Source organism: Callospermophilus lateralis, chromosome 8 (genome assembly GCF_048772815.1).
Source record: "Callospermophilus lateralis isolate mCalLat2 chromosome 8, mCalLat2.hap1, whole genome shotgun sequence".
Taxonomy (NCBI): domain Eukaryota; kingdom Metazoa; phylum Chordata; class Mammalia; order Rodentia; family Sciuridae; genus Callospermophilus; species Callospermophilus lateralis.
Window position 1 is genome coordinate 37347342 of NC_135312.1, and position 21446 is coordinate 37368787.

At 32.7% G+C, this 21446-nt stretch overlaps 1 protein-coding gene and 1 pseudogene across 2 annotated transcripts in view; both read right to left on the bottom strand.

The window, feature by feature from the left end:
- Window positions 1–309: 309 nt before the first annotated feature.
- Window positions 310–851, bottom strand: LOC143405632 (armadillo repeat-containing protein 7 pseudogene; annotated as a pseudogene).
- Window positions 852–2140: 1289 nt separating this feature from the next.
- The window catches only part of Nfxl1 (nuclear transcription factor, X-box binding like 1), a 53997-nt gene continuing 34691 nt past the window's right edge, over window positions 2141–21446 (bottom strand). The window contains exons 19-23 of one of the 2 annotated variants that reach the window (XM_076864142.2): window positions 15272–15341; window positions 8087–8191; window positions 6329–6415; window positions 5462–5515; window positions 2141–3134 (exon numbers count right to left, since the gene is read on the bottom strand). In XM_076864142.2, the coding sequence (XP_076720257.2) occupies window positions 2961–3134; window positions 5462–5515; window positions 6329–6415; window positions 8087–8191; window positions 15272–15341 (490 nt within the window). In that variant the 3' untranslated portion in view covers window positions 2141–2960. Of the gene's footprint in view, window positions 3135–5461; window positions 5516–6328; window positions 6416–8086; window positions 8192–15271; window positions 15342–21446 lie in introns of those variants that run through there. The other variant, XM_076864143.2, reaches the window with a different exon arrangement.

Genomic DNA, 21446 nt, shown 5'->3' on the forward strand with positions numbered 1-21446 from the left:
GGTGTGAGCCTGGAAATGGGTGGCACTGGGGGTAGATCCTCCACTTGCAGTTTGTTGAGAGTGCCAGCCCACGAAATAGCACCAGCTTTGACTTCCTCCATATGCCTCAAAGTCTGGCATCCTATTGCCTTTTCATCACAGTGTAAACATCTGTCGTGCTGAAAAACTTCACCTTTAAGATGCTAGAAAAAACACCACTTTTGATAGAATGTGTCCCCTGCTTTCCCACCAAGATTGTGTTCCCCATCAACAACCGTGTCACAGTATTGAGAGTTGCCTTGGGTCAGGGCTGGTGCAGGCCCTTAGTCATTAGCAGTGGGCTTGCCAGCTGCAAGCTTCTGCCACCTGACTTGGGGAACAGAAGTCCTCCAGGAAGATCTAGGCCAGGTTCTGGAGTCTTGTGTTGGCTCAAAAAGAGAAGTGCAGCCTGCACTGGGCCAACAGCATGGAAGTCAGCTCAGGGTGGGAGCTGGCACCTGGTGAGCTCAGGTATATGAGCATGGTTACTGCAGACAACACTGTCTCCTCACTGGGATTGGACAAGCAGTTGGTGACAAGCAGGATACTGCCTGCATGCAAGATATGGTCCTGTCTGAGCATAGGTTGCAGACGCCCCTAACAACAAACTCCACCAGGTTCTCGTTCTCTTCTAACAGAGAATCAAGCAATATATCCAGGACTTCTAGTTGTCATAGATACTGGTATTTGCAGGGGTCACAGGCAAAGCTGGCAAGATTGGCAAGGACTTGCTACTTGGCATCCCAGCTTTCAGATTCCTGGAATTCCATAACCAGTGCCTAAAGATACCCCAGCTGCCTGATGTGGGGTTCTACCTTTGGCTTCTGGACCATGGTTGGAGCAACAGAGGACTTTCAGAGGACTAACGGGAGAGAAGGAAAGGCAAGACTGGAAAGCCTAAAAGAACCTCACCTGGCTCTCCACAGGTGAAAAGGACAGAATATGGGTTTCTTTTCTAGGTTCAGATTCTGCAAAACTTGAAGATGGAACTGAGATGTGGAGGATGAGGAGTTGGGTTCAAAACTGAGAGACAGGAAGGCAGCCGCCAGCTGGGGCAGGAGATGCGGACAGGAGTACAGCCACAACTCCTTCTCATTTCTTATGTTTTAACACCACTTATCACATATGAAATCATATTCATTTTCTGTACATTTACTTCCTGCCTCCTCTCCTCTATCCCTAAGCAGCACCCCAAAAGATCACAATTATTTCCAGCACCTAAAGTTCCCAGTAAAGGAAACATATCTGTTGAATGAAACAGTGAATGAATAGCTGTGTGACTTTGGGTAAATTAAGTTCTCCGCTAGCCAAACAAAACAAGGCAGCTCAATTGTTCATTCATTCAATCTCCTTCCTCCACATACTAAATTCCTTTCCAACAAATGGGAAAGGAAAAAAAAAAAAAAAAAAAACTGGCAAGAACAGAAGTTCAACAAACAATAGAAACGAACTAGGAACTAGGCTTCAGGCTTGCTACCTAGGTCAAGATTCTGAAATTCATAATGATGGCTTCCCACCTAGATAACTCATCATTCATATTCCTGAAGATGCATTTTGGTTAGAGCAAGTACTAATGTGAGTGCAGCAGACATCATTTAGAGCTTCTAAAATACCAACCCAGGAATTCTATCACTGGGAAAGGTTAAAAAAAATCAAAACACAAAGTGCATTAAAAAAAGGAATGGGGCTGGGGATGTAGCTCAGTTGGTGGAGTGCTTGCCTTGAATGCACAAGGCCCTGGGTTTGATCCCCAGCACCACAAAAAAAAAAAAAAAAAAAAGGGAATGACTCTTCTTCTGGATACTAACCAATACTTGATTCAACAATATAACATTAAAGATTTTTTTAGTTAAACCCAGCAAATTATATAATCTCCCTTTGGACTCATTTAAAGCACACTTCTACACTTGTTAATTAGATACTCTTCAGTATCAGAGACTATTTTCTGCATCAATGTTAAGGGTTTTTATACACTGGTACTAATGTATAAAAAGTATTGACTCCTAAATATTTTAAATAATAATATTCTAAATTACAAATTTGGTTTGAAAAATTTTAATGAAAACAATCATACAAAAATTAAATAGCAAAACTATTTAAAATGACTTACAATTCAAATAGATTTGGCTTGATGATACTTCCCCACCAGTTTGTTTTCATAAGAACTGATTATTTCTAGCTGTAATCTATTTAGGACTGTGGTACAGAGAAATAAGAATCAAGTATGTAAAACTTATAACCCCTGTGCTCAGCACATATTGCTCATAAATATTAGTTTTCCTTTTATTACTATCTTAAAAAGAGACATACAAGTTTCATAAAACATGCAAACTTTAGTTAAAAGCTTCTTGCACAAGAAACAGCCATGAGAGGAACCTAGTCCGTCATTTGTTGAAACAACTAAATTTCACTTTAACAATGGATAAAAATTCCTCACAAACGTAACTTCTGGAATCTGATTATAAAGCTTCACATTACAAGAGTTGTTGTAGAGTATCACCTTTTTTAAAAGGTACAAAGTCACATGATCAAGAAAAGTAGCCAATATGAAAACAAAACATGGAGAAATGGTCCTTTTATTGTATATATGGCTGTTTCACCCGAATTTACCAAAAAAAAAAAAAAATAGTTTGTTTGAAATATTAAACAAAACAACTAAGTAAATACAAGAAAACGCAATGAATATCAAACATGTAACTCTTACCACTAACTAAGCCTTATGCAATATACAATTTCAATCATGCTTTTAGACAGTGTTATACTGCCCTTTCTAATATACTAATGAAGATAAAGCTTAACATTCTGACTTTCTTACAACATCCAGAAGTATACAGAGATGAATGTGAATATATACCATGGCCCACAATATACATTTTCTAATAGTCCAAATTTAACAACTGATCTAACTCCAATCTGAGGTATATTAAAAGATAAAAAATTTTTTAATCCACATCATGGGCAATGTACCATGCAAATAACACGACTGTAACTCCACACACTGGAAGGAGGTAATATTTATATTTTTGCCAAAGTGATAGTTCAACTGCCACTTCATCTCTTTTCCTGTTCTTCTTCCGACGACCCTTCAGTCTGTTCTCAAAAGCCTCCAGTTCAGCCTAAATCAAAACAGTTTCATTTTATTAAATTCTATGTATATGCTGATTTGAATGAAAATAAATCAATTTGGGAAGTTTTAATCGAAATGGTATAAAACAAATACATTAATTTGATTTTTTAAAAAAAGGAACACCTCTCTCCACTAATGATTATATTTAACAAATAAAGTTTAGGAAAGGGAACTGGATAGTAATAGAAGAGATTATTTCAGACTCTAGGCCTTACTTTATGATGCTAAATATTAAAATTTCTGATTAAATCAAAATACAGACATCATTTTTATGCTTCAACGCCACCTTCTAGCAAGTGCTAAGAGATGCCCAGTGAGAATAAAGATACCTACAATTTTAGTTTTCTTACAATGCAAGTAATAAATATTAGTGACTCACATAAAGAAATTCAAGTGAGTAAAGACAGAAAGTTGCCAGAACGGAAATTCTTCTTTATCAAATACATTTTTTAAAAATACATTAAAAACTCTTTAAGGAAACAAAAATGCTTCATCCTTTAATACAAAATGTCTATTTCAGAAAGAATTAAAAACTGGTTCAAATAACTGGAATACAGTTGTTATCAGTTATGGATTTTCATTCTACTGCTAAGTACTTGCTAAACTTCTATACATGTTACTATATCATGACACATTACAGCACTTGTTCACTAAAATATGATAGTTATTAAATATATATGTAATATTCATGCAAGGATCTAAATGTTTATTTAACAGAAGGAAATAAAAACTTCAGTTAACCCATTACTGTGGCCAAAAAACACACCTGAAGAACCCAATAATATACTTATTTAATATAAAGTGGCATTCTTCAATGAGCCCAAAATAAAATATTCCCTATTTGTTTTTGAAATATAGAAAAAAGTCAAAATATCTTAAAGGCAGCCAAACTTGAGGACCAATGCCACAGTAAAATAAATGACAACTAAATAAACGATAACCAAAAGAGTCAGTAAATGGTGAATATATTTAAGATTTTCATCCATATTTGTACATAAAAAGAAGATAAAGGAAGAAATACCCTAACCTACTTTTTTTTTTTTTTTAATTTAGTACCGAATATTGAACTCAGGGGCACTCCACCATTGAGCCATATCCCCAGCCCTACACTGTATTTTATTTAGAGACAGGGTCTCATTGAATTGCTTAGTACCTTGTTTTTGCTAAGGCTGGCTTTGAACTTGAGATCCTCCTGCCTCAGCCTCCTCAGCTGCTAGGGTTATGAGCATGCACCACTGTATCTGGCTCCTAACCTACTCTTAATAATTTAATCTTTCTAGGATTCCAGCCAACCTGTGTTTCATTGTATTAGCTCTGATAACTTATTTAGAGGATATTAGGCAAATCAACTTTAAAGAATGATAAAATAACAGAGATCATCCTAGCCAATCTTTATCTACCACAAGAACTGTTTCTAAAGTCCTCCTCCAAGTCATGCAGGTTCTAATCCCCTCATTTATGAAGGTGGCAGTTTAGTTGAATAAAGCATTTCAAGGTGCAAACTGACAAGTAATTACACCTCACTATTCAAAAATTAATGTGCTTTGAAGTACATTATCAATACAGGATTAATGGTGTATCAGGAATGTACTTATTATCTAGATAATTACAAAAAACAGATAATAGTTCTGCATTTAAGGATCTAATGGAAAAATAGGGAATAAATTATTTTAAAAAATGTATTGATTACTTTTTACTGAGTTGCACTTATTTGCAACTCAGTAAAAAGAAACTCAAAAACTTTTAGGTGAGTGAAGGGCATGGGCTCCACTGTAATTACAATGATGACATGACACCCTTTCTTCTACTTCCCCAACAAAAAAAGAGTCAAAACTCTTATGGTTGGAAAATGAATAACACTGGCTTGGCAATGCTGTAAACTGGAAAAACATGAAATATTTGGGAGTTTGTGAGATCCCATGGCTTCTCAATTTACCTGAAGTAAAGCCTAAGTAGACGGCTCAGTTTTGTTTTGTAGCAACCATGTTATTTTCAGTTCAGAATACAGTTGTCTAGTTGAGCACAGTGGCACAAACCTGTAATCCCAGCAACTCTGGAGGCTAAGGCAGGAGGACTGTGAGTTCAAAGCCAGCCTCAGCAAATAAGCAACTTAGTGAGACCCTGTCTCTAATAAAATATAAAAAAGGGCTGGGGATGTGCACTCAGTGGTTAAGCACCCCGGGTTTAATCCCCAGTACTCCCCCCAAAAAGAACAGAGTTGTCTACAGCCCCCACTTTATACCTGGCATTTACCTTGTGCTTGCACAAAAAATTATGATGTCAAGAGACACAAATCTGGTTATTTTGTTTGGTTACCTGTTGTCTTCGTTTTTCCTCTTCGAGAACAGCTTTGGCTTCTGCTTCTTTTATCTGTTTAGATATATTAAAAAGTAAATTAACAATTTAACTACCAAATTTTATATAAAATTATAACATTTCCTCATTCAGGCTCTAAAAATCCACAGAGGCTTTTGGGAGCCTCAAATTAGAAATCACTTAAAAAAAAGGTATATGTCAAATTGAGAAGTTTTACTAAGGTACCATCTAGCAGATTGAGGCTGCTAGTAGATGAAGTGTTATTCCTTAACTTATTATAGTAGATGTTAGATACACTTCAAAGCATTAAAACACTATACAGTAAAATGCTTTTAAATTTTCATATTTCCTCTTAAGTTATCATATTAAAAATTTAGAACCAATAATTAAGTTTCACATTTCCCTTAAGTTGAAATTGGCCATTTATTTCAAATGCCCTAACTGGAAGGGAATCCTTTAGTTTCAAACAAAATCAAGAATTTATTCATTGACCGAGTTCACGGGAGGGGGCGGGGCGGGGACGGACACACCAGTAATATTGGTGACACGGCAAACAGCACAGAATCACAAAATCTTACTCTTTTATTTTGTTAACCTAATATTCAGGAGGCATAGGCTAACATTAAAACAAATGACCATGACCCAGAGCAAATATACTAACTACGGAAAGCTCAGGTACACATTAGGCAGTAAAAAGCACACCTTGGATTCAAAATAACCTTATAAAACTGGGCTTTTATAACAAAAGCAAAAATATAAGATTTCAAATTCTTTTTATTAAGAACACAAATAAATGTACAAAATAAGTAAAGAAAGGTAAAAAAAAATTTAGCACATAAAAAAAAATTGTATTTAACAAGATATTACCTCAGATGCTTTCCGCTTCATTTCTTTGCATGTTGCATCACATTCTACTGAAACCTGATTTTCACGTACTTTACTGCATGGCAATTCCTACAAATAATGCAAACTTCAAAGTTTAAATGATCTTTCCTTTAAATTCACAACTGTATGCTATAAAAACATAAAATTTATCCAACAGCTTAAGGTTATAAATATTTAGTAGTCAAGTTCATTAATGTTTAATGATGTGGTTAGAAGTTTGGATATCTTTGTTCCAATAGTGATTACTCCCATTTGCTTCTTTTCATTAGAAGAGTGAAACACCATAAAATTAAAATAATCCACTTAATAATTATTTACTAAGTGCCACAATCAATTTCACTCTAATTTATTTTTGTTCTTTACTTTTCTTTATTGCTTCTTGTTATTCTTCCAGGGAATAAATGTTCTCAAACAGTGCTATCCAACAGAGCTTTCTGGGATAATGGAAGTCATCTAAATGCGCACTATTCAGTAGAGTAGCCTTAACCACATATGACAAGTAAGCATTTAAAACAAAATGTGATTAGACTACCTCAGGAACCAAAATGTGAATATTCTTTCCTGTTAATTCACTAAAATACTCATTTAAATAGCCCACATATAGCTAGTGGCTATCATCTCAGTGTAAGTCTAAAGATGTTTCTCTCAACTGTTAATGCTTTTTTAAAAAGTTTAGAATGAAACTCTTCTAAAGCTTATGATTACACTTCATTGTGTAAGTACTACAGGTAGCAAACTGTACTTGGATGAAACAAAATATCTCACAGAAAACTGAAGAGACATCTCAGATTATAAGTGGGGCTTGAATACTTATATTTAAATTTTCATGTTTCCTCTTAAGTTATCATATTAAGAATTTAGAATCAATTATTAAGTAAACACCAGGTAGCAACTTGAAATATCAGGCCTACTTAAATGTAGAATTTACCCATCACAGAAAAATATACTTGGAGCTATGGAAATAAATGAAAAGCAAAGGACATATAAAAGATCCTCAATAAATACCTGCTGCATGAATGAACAAGAGAGTGAATGTAAAGAGAAAAATGGCACTTAACCTTTGGGAAAGATCATAGGAATATGAAGAAAAAAAAGGAGTTACTGGCTATGTCTGAGATATGGTAAATTGAGGTCAAGATAGAAGAAAGTTTTAAGAGTCTATACTGCCAACAGGGAAGTCAAGGAAAATGAGATCTGAATAAAACTCTTTCCCTTTATAAATTTTATTGAATAGTATACAGTTGGCTTCCACTGGGCCTTTCAATCATTGGTTTTCACCTGTTTATTCCTATTACTATTATTTTATCTTAAAATAAATTATTTCCCAGTTTAAGTATTATTTCATTTATAAGGGTGTGCACATGAGGTCTTTTTAAGAAAATACTTTCAAAGCACAATACTTATGACAAAGTTTCATAAATCAGAACAAAGCCTAATTCCAGGCCATTTCTTAAACCATGACACCCACTTTATCACACTGCATTGCTTGTTCAAAGCCCTTAAATCTAGAGTTCAATGACTCTATCCATGAAAAGGGCACTGAGCTTGATTCCAACATAAAACTCTCTTTCTTTTATTATTAAATTGAACAAAAGACTCATTTTAATTATAATAAAAATATTCTTTAAAATTAGAATACAAAAAATAAAATAAAGTCAAACTACCAAGTCAAATAGACAAAATCAAATCAAACAAGAACAACTTACACAGAAAAGTATTTTATACACTTAAAATACATACCTTTTTTATTCTTTTACAAGGACATCTGAGTTTTACCTTCTGGTTGCAATTAAAGGGACATTCACCAGGATGACACATCTCTTTACATCTATGTCCACAGGGAAGCTAAAATAAAACCAAAATAAAGCAATTACATATTTACATTTTGGTCATATTGTACCCTTTCCCACACCAAGCAACTATTTTAAGGATGAGTCCATCACACATAGGGGCCAATTAATGCTGATTAATGAATGAGCTAATTTTTCAATTTTTTTCTTTTTGGTACATTATTTTAATTATATAGAAATTTTAAACATTCTTCCCAACTCCACGCCAAGATTATCTCAATTATCTCATTGCCATACTGCAGCTAGTTATAGTTATGTAACTAGGTTTTAGGAAACTGAATATAAAGCAAGTAAAAGTTATTTTTGCCTTAAAGCATTTCAAAAAGAGTACTTCCATGTTCTTCCCTTCCCCATGTGCTGTAAGTGAAATCTTGAGCAATAATGGAAACTATGTCAAAGACAGCTCAGGTGCCCAGCTAACTTGGATCCCTGGATGAATACATGGGACACATTCCTAATCTCCCTGCATTGTTATATGAGAAAGAAAACTTTTTTGTCCTTAAGCCACTGTACTGTGTTGTAACTGATTAGCCCTTTACTCCAAAACATATTCTTTGACACTATTTACTAATACCCATGATTCAGGAAGTCCAAACAACTCAGTAATCACCATGACATTTGTATCTCTGGTTTTTAATTATTTCCTATCTTATTATCCCAGTCAAGCTTTCAGATGAAACATTCTTTCCCTATTTATTCAAATATTATCCACACTTCCAGACACAGTTTATATACTATAAAAGCCTAATATGAGTTTGTCTATAAATATATAATAGGAGTAATTTAAAACATCTATTTCTAAATTGTTGTGGTACTGCTGTACTATCTTGAACTATAGCTAAAAAAACAAATTGTTAGGCACTTCAAATATTTCTGTTTCTCCAACCAGAATATAAATATACAAATATGCTCTTGGTTAGGGATTAAAATCCAAAACCAGACTACCTGGAACTGACTTAGATTCCCTGATTACTAACCATGGGACCTAAGGCAAGTCACCTCACTTTTCTGTTTCACATGCTCTGTTTCACTGCAACAAGTGATAACACTTTATAAAGCTGTTGTGAGGTTTAAATGTCTTCAAAATAGTTAGCTATTATAAGTAAGTTGAGGGCAATGATCTTACATTTCTTCATGTCCCTCATCTCAGAATCCCTAACAAAGACATCTTTTAAACAGTAGACACCTCAACAAACATTTAAATTCTCCATTTCTGATTCTCTGATTCACCAGATTGACCTTTCAAACTACTGACTTCATTTACTTTACAAAATTCAGAATTCTCTTCCTGTCTTTAGCCTCTCTCTAGCGTACAACAAGGCTTGATTGCTTTTTCATTTTTAGCCAAGTCATTCACTCCAAAACTAAGCTTGGATCACTCACATTGTGCACTTCCACTAATCCTACCACAGGGAAGGTTACTGCCAGCGTCAGTTTTACACTAGACACTGCTGAAGTAAGATAATTCCAGGCCCTTAATAAGTTCAGTATTTACTCATATATCAAATACTTGCCTCATAGAGATTTCAAGTCTTTGTATTCCTTTATTCTCACCTTCACTCCTGCAGTGCCTCTAGCCTGACTTTATAAAGAAGATAGACAGCACTGGCTCACCATCTGTCTTCTCTTCCCCTCAAAATAAATAAAATATAGAGATAATTTCTTAATCATTTCTTAATGTCTCAGAGAATTTTATCAGTCACCTCCGAGAGTATCTATTCTGCTTCAATTTGAAATCAATAATTCTAAGAAGAAAGTGAATAAGGAAGTATGTAAAGCCAATAAAGAAACAGAATAATGGCTTCAATGATCAGTATTTTAGTCCTCCAATGCATTGGCAGTTTTTGAAATTAGTGAAAAAGTGTTATTAGTTTTGATTTATATAATTCTGCCTCTTCACAATTTCACTGACGTCTTAAAAGTCTCTCTTTTCTCTGGCTGGGTCTCCTACCTTCAAAATATATCTCTCTTTTCTCTAGATCTTTCAATTGATTCTGCTACCTCATCTAATTACTACTGCATGAATCTCCTCACCTTTCGATGTTTAGTGCTGCTAGAAGCTATAAACTGAAATGCCTGCCTGGTTCACCACAAATCTCCCAGGAGTCACACAGCCATGGCAATGCTACCTATTCTCTAGTTCCCTCTTTGTGGCTGCCTGTGCCAAGGAGAGACCCTGGGTCCAACAAAAGCACCTGAGTTTCTCCTGCCCTTTCAAAAGTTTGGCTACACATCATTTTCTTTACAATCGGTAAACTGTGTTCAATATCCACTAAATACATCTTCTTTTTGCCATAAGTTAGAATAAAGTTAGAATCAGTTTTTTAGTTTTCAACTAGGAGAACTGAAACTCATCCAGAAGTACACCATGCTGAAACCCAATATATAACCACAGGCAAAAGTAATGTCAAAAATCCTAAGAAGCCATTCAACTCATCTGTAAACAGGGAAAAGTAAATTAAAATCACAAGGAGATGCAAAAAAAAAAAAAAAGAAGGCAAAAATAAAAACTTTTGCCAATACTAAGTATTGTCAATGATGTCAAAACAGGAACTTTCACACACTGTGAGTGGGAAAATTTTCTGATAGATATCATAATGGGAAAATGACCTGACTGTAAATTGGTACAAACATTTTGCAAGTCGATTTGACATTATTTATTGAAGTTGAAATTATACATCCCATGCAGCTAAGCAATTAACCTACTACATACCTACGGAAATCTGAATATACATGTTCCCATATGAACAAGCAAGTTGCTCACTGCAGTATTTTTTATAATAACCCAAACTAGAAACAACCTAAATGTATTCTGTCATGAATACACTACAGAAGAACTATAGTGTATTCATGACAGAATAAATGGACTACAGCTACATGCAATCAAAATGACAGATAAGTCATAAAAGTATATACTTTTAAATTTTAAATACAAAATTAGGCAAACTATAAATACTATTTGTAGATAAACACTCAGATAATAAAAACTAAATAAAAGCATGGAAATGATTACTACAAAAGGCAAATGATAGTTACATACAGAAGGAGGGAACAGTAGAGATGCTGGTAGACTTCTGAGATGCCAGCAATGCTTTATTTTTTTGACCTGGGTGGAGTTATATGGTACTCACTTCTTATCTATGTGTTAGACTATACATATATGTGATATTTCTTTGTTTTAAAAAATCAAATTCCACACATGTATGAGTTTATCAAAATGAACGCAACTATTTATAACTATAATGCTCTAATCATATAACAATTTCCTTGTTAGTCATGAAAGTATGTGTTATCTCAACTGCTGTTATATTCTAAAAAAACTGAAAAGTAGTTATAAAGAAAGTTGATTAAAATGCATAATATATAGTGACTATATCTTCATCACAGATTTCACAGCAGAGGTTTTTCTAAGATATCCAACTTCAGTATTACAGTATTAAAGATGAGCTACCCCATCTATCCTTTCCATTCAAAATGGCATGGGTTTCTTCTCCACATTGCTCTCACATGCTAGCACTTTTAATGAGCCACATCAAATGGCTTACCTATAACTAATACGATTTAGATCAAAATGTCCCATTTTAATCCTAATAACGAGAAATTTTTCTAATATTATGAAAAGTTTATAAAACAATATTGTTTGTAGATAAATACCATTGTCTGTAGCTACTACGTATACTAGGACTTTAAAATGTTATTATTTCATTATACTTACCATACAAGAGGACCTTTACATGTTATTTTATTACCACAAACATAGCACTCTGAACTGGAAATTACTGCCCCCATTTTATATATGAACAACTTGAGTTAGAGATTAAATAATATGTCCAAGTAAAAAGTAATACATTGTACATGGGAATGATAAAAACAAATTCAAAATGTTTTGAAAGTAGAAATACCACATGATTTCAGTTTGTGTAGAATCTAACTTAAACTCAGAAGTAGAGAGTAGAATAGTGGATAGCAGGGTGTGGCAGGCAGAGGTGGGAGTGGGTGGCTGTTGGGAAGATGTTGGTCAAAGTACACAAAATTTCATCTAGACAGAATAAATTCAAGAGATCTATTATACAACAGAGACTATAGTGAATGGAGTGTATTATATTCTTAAAAACTGCTGAGAGTAGATTTTAAGTATACTTTACCACAAAAAAGCACACATGTGAAGTAATACACAAGATTTACCTACTCTATAATGTATACATGTTTCAAAATTATGTTATACATAATAATTGCTTTTCAATTAAAAAATTTTAAGAAAATTTTAACAATAAAATAATTCAAGCCATGTTTCATGTAAAAAAAAAAAATTGCAAATTTTCATTTAGTTTCTCTTTATATATTCCAAAGTGTAGAAATACACTTACAGGGCATAGTTTACAGGTACAGCTCTTATTGGCATCTTTATTTTTTCAATAAAATGCAAACCTAACAGTCTAGAAAACACACACAATGCATATAAGGGAAGCAGAGTAGTAGAAGGAATATGCTTTGCCACTCCCACATTTTATTCACATTCCATGGATATTTACCAACCAGGGAGCCAGGGAATCAGGCACTAGATACAAACGTACACATACAAACATACTTGCCCTTAATAAATCTACAGTATGGAGAGAGGAGAAGAAAATAAACAGGAATTTATCAGTATATTGGAATTTATAAGAAGCCTATACTTTCTTTCAGTACAAGATATCTACTTGATTCAAAGTGACATGCTTTTTTGTTAATCCTAATTATACCTTGATTCTATAGCTCAGTGGTTCTCAAAGTGTTCTATAGAGTGAGTGACACTAAAGAGTGTCACCATACTTGAGAACTTAATAGAAACATAAAGCTTAGGCACCACATATACAAAATCAAAAAGTATGGGGTAGGGCCCAGTGATTTGTTTTTTAAGAAACCCTTGAGGTGATTCTAATGCACACTAAAGTTTGAGAACACTGCTACAGCCTTACCAACTTAAGAGTAATAAACCAAAATGATTTCTGCTAGACACAATGAAATAAATGCACCTTTGCACTCCTTGATTATTCCCAATTATAAAAGTCATTTGGATTGCTCCTAGAATATATATATATATTTTTTTAAGAAAGCCCAAGGAGCCAGGGCATGGTGGCACACACCTGTAACCCAAGTAGCTCAGGAGGCTGCAGCAGGAGAATCCCAAAATCAAAGCCAACCTCAGCAACAAGGCCCTATGTAATTCTGCAAGACCCTGTCTCAAAATAAAATATAAAAAAAGGCCTGGGGATATGGCTCAGTGGTTAAGTGCCCCTGGGATCAATCCCCAGTATCAAAACAAAACCCAAGGAGATTCTGGAAAGACCAGGGCCTCCAGAATGACCTAGAATCCAAAATCATGAAGGCATATAAGAAATTTTTAAATAAACATACTTACTCAACATCATAACAGCATCACTAGAACTAAGGCAATGCTAAGTTGCAAAATAGCAACCCCTGAATTAAATGATCACATTTCCACTTACAAAACCATATCAAGTTCTGAGTCAGATTAAAAGTAAAATAACCTCAGCTACTTATTACCTAGACTCTGAATTAAGACAGAAGAAAATTTATTTTAACAGGGAATTTCAGGATTTAAAAAAAAAAAATAAGAAAATAAGTTCGAAATATCCCATGTACCTAGTTACACTTATATACCAGACAGGATTGATAAAATAATCATTTATTGTTTGAAATGGTCTCTCTTTTGATAACCTTAAAATTCTCAGGTTCAAATTTCAAGTTCTTAAACAGAAATCCACAAAATTGGTCCAAAGTTTGAGTTAAAAGGAAATACTGCTAACAAAAATTAAAGATTTAATCAAACAATTATATTTAAGACTTAATTGTCATCTCTTCCCCACATTAGAAAAAGAAACAATTACATAAGTGCATCAAACAAATAATTTAAAGGAAAGAGGTACTACTTAGTATATCAATAGGTCAAAAGGATCTCTTTTTAAATGTTTTTAAATGTTTACTCAAATAACTGTCACTATCATTCCCAAGAATAAAAACAGGAGCACCTTCCCTTTCAGAATAATCAGTTAGACATGGACTTGCTCAGGGTTTTGAAATTATTGCCAAGACAAGTCATTGGTCAGTGTTTACCATTTTACTCTGAACAATTTTTTCAAACCACTTTTGATGATTTTTTAAAAAAATGATGCTTAAAAGTAAAATATTCTAAGCTACTTATTAATTATAATCTCAACTGAGACAGAAGAAAATTTATTTTAACAAAAGACAATTTTCAGGATTTGAAAATTCAAAAAATTAAGTTTGAAATATCCCATGCACCTAGTTTCACTTATATAACAGAATTGTTAAAATAATCATTTATTGCTAGAAATGGCCTCTTTTTAATAATCTTTATATAATTATGCACATATTGTACATATATGATTATATATACACACACACATACACACACACACACACACACACATACACACACATACTTTATACCAATTGGTAATAAACTGTAAAGGTTCAACCATATGAATGGTACTAGCACCAAAGAACACAATATCTTCTGTGATAGCATATTCAAATACTATGGATATAAAGGTCTATCCTCTCACACTATCCCCTATAGTAGCACACACATGTGCAGGGATGCACATGCGTGCACACACACATGCACATATACACACATGTAAATACACACATACACATACTTTTTAACTACTATGGATTTACTGTCTAACTGCCCAAGACTCAGAGAGTTCTACATTTATATTTTAAGCATGAATCACATTTTAGCAGGGGTAAACACTAGGTCAATATTTTTTACATAAAGGTATTTTAAAACTGCTTTCTTTAAAAAAACAAAAACAAAAAAACTTCAAAGGGTCATTCTTCATTTTATCTCCAAATAGCATGTGCATCTATTCTAACCATATGTGTTAGATTTTTATAGACATCACTCACATTTCCTTTAACATCTACATTTTTAGTGGGTCCACAAAAGACCCACTAAAAAAAGACCTGAACCAAACGAGAAAGAGAAAATCCCAGAGAAACAATACCCAAGGAACCCAACTTAAAAGGTCCTATTACAGCTTACCTCTTTAGGGCACTGATTTTTGCAACAACTGAGGAGGTTCTTTTCATTTACATCAGCTGTGGTTATTTTTCTAAAAATAGGACAAATACTTTGATGACATTCAAGCCAAAGTCTGTTTCATAGCATTTTTCTAAAACTAATTCACAAGTTCAAATATATCCATAAAATTATTTTTTCTAAATAAATATTAATTATGTCTCTATCTGTAACAATTGTCTTCTGATAACTCAAACTAATCAGTCCTTTATCTACTATCAACAAATCAAATGCAGAAAGGCAATCACTGTAGGAAACAAGTACAAAACACACATAAAACACCATCCCCACCCACACCTGCCTTCTCTTTAACAGTCCCTGCTTATATCTTTTCCTATAGATAATAACAGATCACTATAGATCAGTTATTATTATGATAACTGTAATTCTCCATTAAAGCTTCTACAATAAAATTAAAAACTAGTATTTTATGTTACTTCAAATTGAATCATTTAGGCTATTCAGTGAAAAATGCAATAAGTTGATTGGGAAAACTTTTTCAGTTGTTTCTGGGCAAGCTATCTATTAATGTTAGAAATTAATTCATTTCAGATCAATCAACACTTTCATGTGATTTTTATTTGACTCAGTATTATTCAAAAAAAGTCACAAACATCAAGGAATAAAATCAAGAAATACCGTTCTAAAAGAACTGAATAGAACTACCATGGACAATAACTAAGCCAATAAAGCTAAAGTTCCCTATTGTATATATTTCATTTTCCTCTTATTACCTTTATTCTCCTGTCTTTCCTATTCCCTTCACTAGGCAAAACTGCCAAAATTTAATCTAATGTTAATTAAAACTATTATATTAAATAAGCTATAAATCCACTCTCAGATTATGTCTCAAATTTCTTCACGGAAACAGCACAAAGTATTTATGCTGATTCTGTAAAAAGCTGTTGCATATTTTCCATTCGTACAAGTATGGTATTCACTTCAAAAGTTAATATAAGGGCTGAGGTTTTGGCTCAGTGGTAGAGGACTTGCCTAGCACAAGTGGGGCCCTGGGTTTGATCTTCAGCACCACGTAAAAAGAATAAATAAATAAACAAAAAATAAAGGTATTTGTCTATCTACAACTAAAGAACAAAAATTTTTTAATTTTTAAAAAAATTTTTAAATTAATATAATTAGGGCTGGGATTGTAGCACAGTAATAGAGCACTTGCCTAGCACAGGTAAGGCACTGGATTCAATCCTCAGCACCACATTAAAAAAACAAATAAAATAAAAGTACTGTGTCCATCTACAACTAAAAAAAAAATATATATATATATATATACATATATATATATACATACATACACACACACATGTATATATATATACATATATATATGTAAAAAGAGAGTTAATATAATTATGTTCCATAATTAGAAATAAATCAGCTTTTCAAGGCTTGCATCTTTTATATCTAAGAAGAAATTTAGACAAATCTGAAGGGACTAAAAGAAAAAATAGCTTGTGAAATAACTGACTGAATTGAAAGCATGTTAAATTTATTGGAACAAAAATAATCTATATAAAAACACATATTTTGATATATATTTAAGAAAAGGAAAACATTTCTGTTTTCCTTTTCTCCAGAAACAAGAGCTGAGGTAATGGAAATCACATCAACTCAAAGATATCATACATCCCTCCTCAAAACGACATAGCTTATTAATAACAAATAAAATCACTCAAATCCACAAGTTCAGCATAACTAGAAGACAGAAGTTCCTATAAACCTCAAATTACCTATAAGTAGAAAAATAAATACCAATTCCTAGCAGTTATTTCAAGTTTCCTCTTTCAAGTCTTCAGAGATAGGGGAACTCAGGATAAATAGCAGAAGAGAAGAAGGGACTGAGCTAAAAATCAAACAAGAGTGAAAATACTGAGTAAGTCCTGCTAGATCAGAGCACTGACTGAAGGGATAGTCTTTTTTTTTAAGCACACAAGATTCAAATAGCTGATCCTGGAAAAGCAGTCCTCTGGGAAGAAGAAGTTATAAATGAAAGGCCCCCTATGGAGACTACAAGAGGAAGAGGAAAAGGAGCAGGAGGGGAAATTTAGGACCCTTTAAGGCAAAATAAACAAAAAACAAAGCAAAAGAAGGACACATAATGCTTCCTCCCAATACTACACTAAGAAGTCAATCATTAAAAAGTTGTATTTCTCAACACTGACAGAACAGAGTGTCATCAATTTACCCAAGACCAGGATAACTTTAGCTATAAAAACGAAGAAATGTAATTTATATCTACAAAAAATTACTAAAAGAGCCGGGTGTATCCTAGCAGTTTAGGAGACTGAGACAGGAGGATTCCAAGTTCAAAGCCAGCCTCAGCAATGGCAAGGCACTAAGCAACTCAGTGGGACCCTGTCTCTAAATAAAAAATAAAATAGGGCTGGGAATGTGGCTCAGTGGTTGAGTACCCCTGAGTTCAATCCCCGGTACTCAAAAAAAAAAGAAAAGAAAAAAAGTACTATAAGAAATAAGCAGAAAATGATAATCAAAACTTTTCAGCTGATGAAAAATCTCTCCTACTTCACCTTATACCCCACCAATATTCCTAATCTGAAAATTCGAGTGTAGCATTTTGGATTTCTGGAACAGGGATGTCCAACAGTAAAGTCTATGTAAGTATTCCAAAATCCAAAGAACTCCAAAATCTGAAACACTTCTGGTCCCAAGTATTTCAAATACAGGATATTCAATCAGTTCAAAGAAAAAGAAAATTGAAACACAATATTCCAAACTAATTTAAATCTCAAAAGAAGCACTGTAGAATATGGAAAACTACCTGTGCAGAAAAGAGTGAACCTTGCAGGCCTAAATTGGGAAGAGATGAGCCTGGTCTTTCCTGAACTTTGCCCCAAGTGCCTTTTCCCTTTGCTAACTGTGCTTTGTATTCTTTTGCTGTAATAATGTACAATGTGAATATGACCATAAGCTGAGTACTGAGTCCTCCAAGCAAATTATTAAATCTGAGTGTGGCCCGGGGACATGTAACACAGTAACTAGAAAAATCAAACCCTAAGAACATAAATAGGAAAGGAAAAAAAAAAAAAAGAAGAAAGAAATTAACCAAGGTTAAATGAATTCAGGAAAATAATTTTAAAAATAAAAATGTATCAGAAAAAATAAATTATAAGGTACACAGCAAAGAATATAGAAAAACATATTTGAATAAAAATTTAATAAGGATTCTTGAAGTGAGAAGGAAAACCAACCCAGTATATGAAAACAAAAATGGGACAAAGTGTCAAAGAAATGAGTGGTTGAAATGGAAAACTGAAAAAGATCCAACATATACTCAATTGATATCTCTAAAGAAGAAAAAAAAATAATGAATGGAACAGAACTAGTATTTGAAACTATAATCCAAGAAAACAAAAGTACTGAATCTAAATAGCAAAAAGGTCCAAGTGATACCCTAGAAAATTACACAAAACTTTTAACTCTGAGTCATATCTTAGTAAAAACTTAAATACTAAAGACAATAAAAAAGAAGAAATAGGGAAAAAACTAAACCCAGGGATGTCAAGCCAAAAAAAAAAAAAATCAATTCAACTAGGGGCTGGGGATGTGGCTCAAGCGGTAGCGCGCTCGCCTGGCACGGGTGCGCAAGGGTTTGATCCTCAGCACCACAAACAAAGATGTTGTGTCTGCCGAAACTAAAATGTAAATAAAATATTAAAAAAAGAAAAATCAATTCAACTAACTTATAAGGGAAAGTGAAACTGACATTAAACTTGTCAAAATAAAAGTATAAAGAAAGCAACACAAACCAATATTTTCAAGAAAAGAACACATAAACTAAGGACATTATATCGATCGATTATCAATCCAACAGGAAAACAATCTTAAACATGAAAGAACTCAGAAATACTATACCATAAATCTACCTCTGAATGCACATCATTCAACCAAGAAAGGATTAGAGAAATTTAGGCAAAAAACCTGATAGTTAAAATTGAAAATACAAAATTACAGATCTAAAACAGAAACAAAGGTGGTTATAAGGGTGTAACAATATATAAATGCTACATCAAATCAAAATGTAACTAAAAACTAAGAGAATAAGGGAAAAGAAGAGAGGCAAGTAGAATAATCTCACTGGTTGTCATATAGTTCCTAAATTAAAAACCAATGATAAAAGTTGGCAAATCGGTTAATAAAAGACTGAAGAAACTGGAATCTAAGGACACTGCAATCAGGTAAGTACAAAAGTAACCAACCACAAGACAAAAACATGATCCTTCCTAAATAAGTTTTAAAATAAGAACCAAGAAAATACCTCACCCAGAATACATAAACACAGCAACAAAACTTATTATGAAGTAATTACAGAGCTTACCAAAAGAGAGATATTCAAAACTGTGAAAGGATTTATCTTGCCATATCTAAATTAAAAAGGGATTGCAAATCCAAGATCAAGAAAGAATACAAGCCAAAAAATATTAAATGTGACAAAGAATGATACTTTTTAATCCTAAAAGCCCTATTAGTTAAGAATTCTATGCAACATAAAACCGATCAACCATTTTTATAAAGCAAAAACTATAGTAGTTGCAAAAAGATACAGAAACACACTAAATATATAGGATTTTTATTTCACACTTTTAGTATAAGACAAATCTTCTGTAGGACAAAAAAAAATGAACCCACATATAAGGCTTTCAAATATAATGGAATTAGAACATAAGTATATAGAAAACATTAAAAAATGATCAGAGAATCAACAACCATTAAACATGTTCAAAGTAAAAATTAAAGCATGAAAATAAATAAAATTCCTAACTGAAAAGTTTTTTTTAAAAAAAAAAAAGAAAAAACTAATGATATAAACAGAAATTAAAGTGATAAAGATAAAAGAAGTCAATCTAATCAATTAATAAAATCCTGGGGGCTGAGGATGTAGCTCTGTAGTAGAGCACTTGCCTAATCTATGCAAGGCCTTCAGTTCAATCCCAGGAAAAGAGCATAAATATTCAAATTAAGAATGACAAAAGAAAAAAATTATAAAATGGTAAAAAAAATTTAAATCATATACAATTTCTTTGAAAACCTTTATAGAAATAAATTTGAAAACCCAAGATGAAACTGATAATTTCCAAAGAAAATACAGTTTTCCAAAATCAACCCCATGAAAGAGACATTTTTATTTTGTCAAAAAGTAAGAAAATATTAAAAACTGATGTAATGTCAAAGGGACATAGGGACTATTTAAAGGTGCTCCCATGAAAATTTGAGGGTCAGTAATTTAAACACAAAATGATAGTAACAAATAAGAATACACTATCCCATGACACTATTAATAAATGAGGAAAAAGGAAAAGCTACTCCTTATAGTAAAATTCCAATTAATAAATGTAGAAGAGATGATGGAGCTAGAAAATTAACATTTGGCACTATCATACCAACAACCAATTTATACCATAATCATTAATGGATGCTGAAACCAGTGAGTAAAAGTTTTATGAGGAAAAAGCTATACAATTAAAAAAAAAAAAATGAATGTGATTTTAAAACTACGTGTTCAATCTTTTTTTATCTGTATCTCTCCTTAATGCAAAATTGACTTTTAACTGACCATAAAATTTCTAAAACCATGAATTATGCTTTATTTTTAAAATTTCAACAAAATAATTTCAATACTTAAAAGTAAAAATTGGCTTTTAAAATTTAACAGAGCATGAATTTAGAGTATGACAAAAATTTCAGACAATGTTAACAACATTTTTCAAAATGTAATTATGCTAAAAAGAATCTGGAGTAGTTATAGTCCCAAATTAAACTTAAGTAAAATATATTAACAAAAAGATGGCTTTACAGACTGGTACAAAACAGAGCTGTCAGAGTCTAAGGTAAATTATGTTAGATCATTGTTAAATAGAAAATATTTTCCCTTCACATAATCTGCAAGAAAATTTTCCATTTTTTTAAGTAAGGAAAATATACAAATCATATCCTAGTTATAATAAATGCTATAACAACTTTGTAATAAACAAAGGTCTACTTTTTAAATATATAATTCAAAAATTATGCCTAAGTAAACATAAATCAAACAAAATTGTAGTTTGACACATATACAATCAGTTATAGGAATGTTTTTCTAATTTTTTAATAGGAGTGATACAACTAT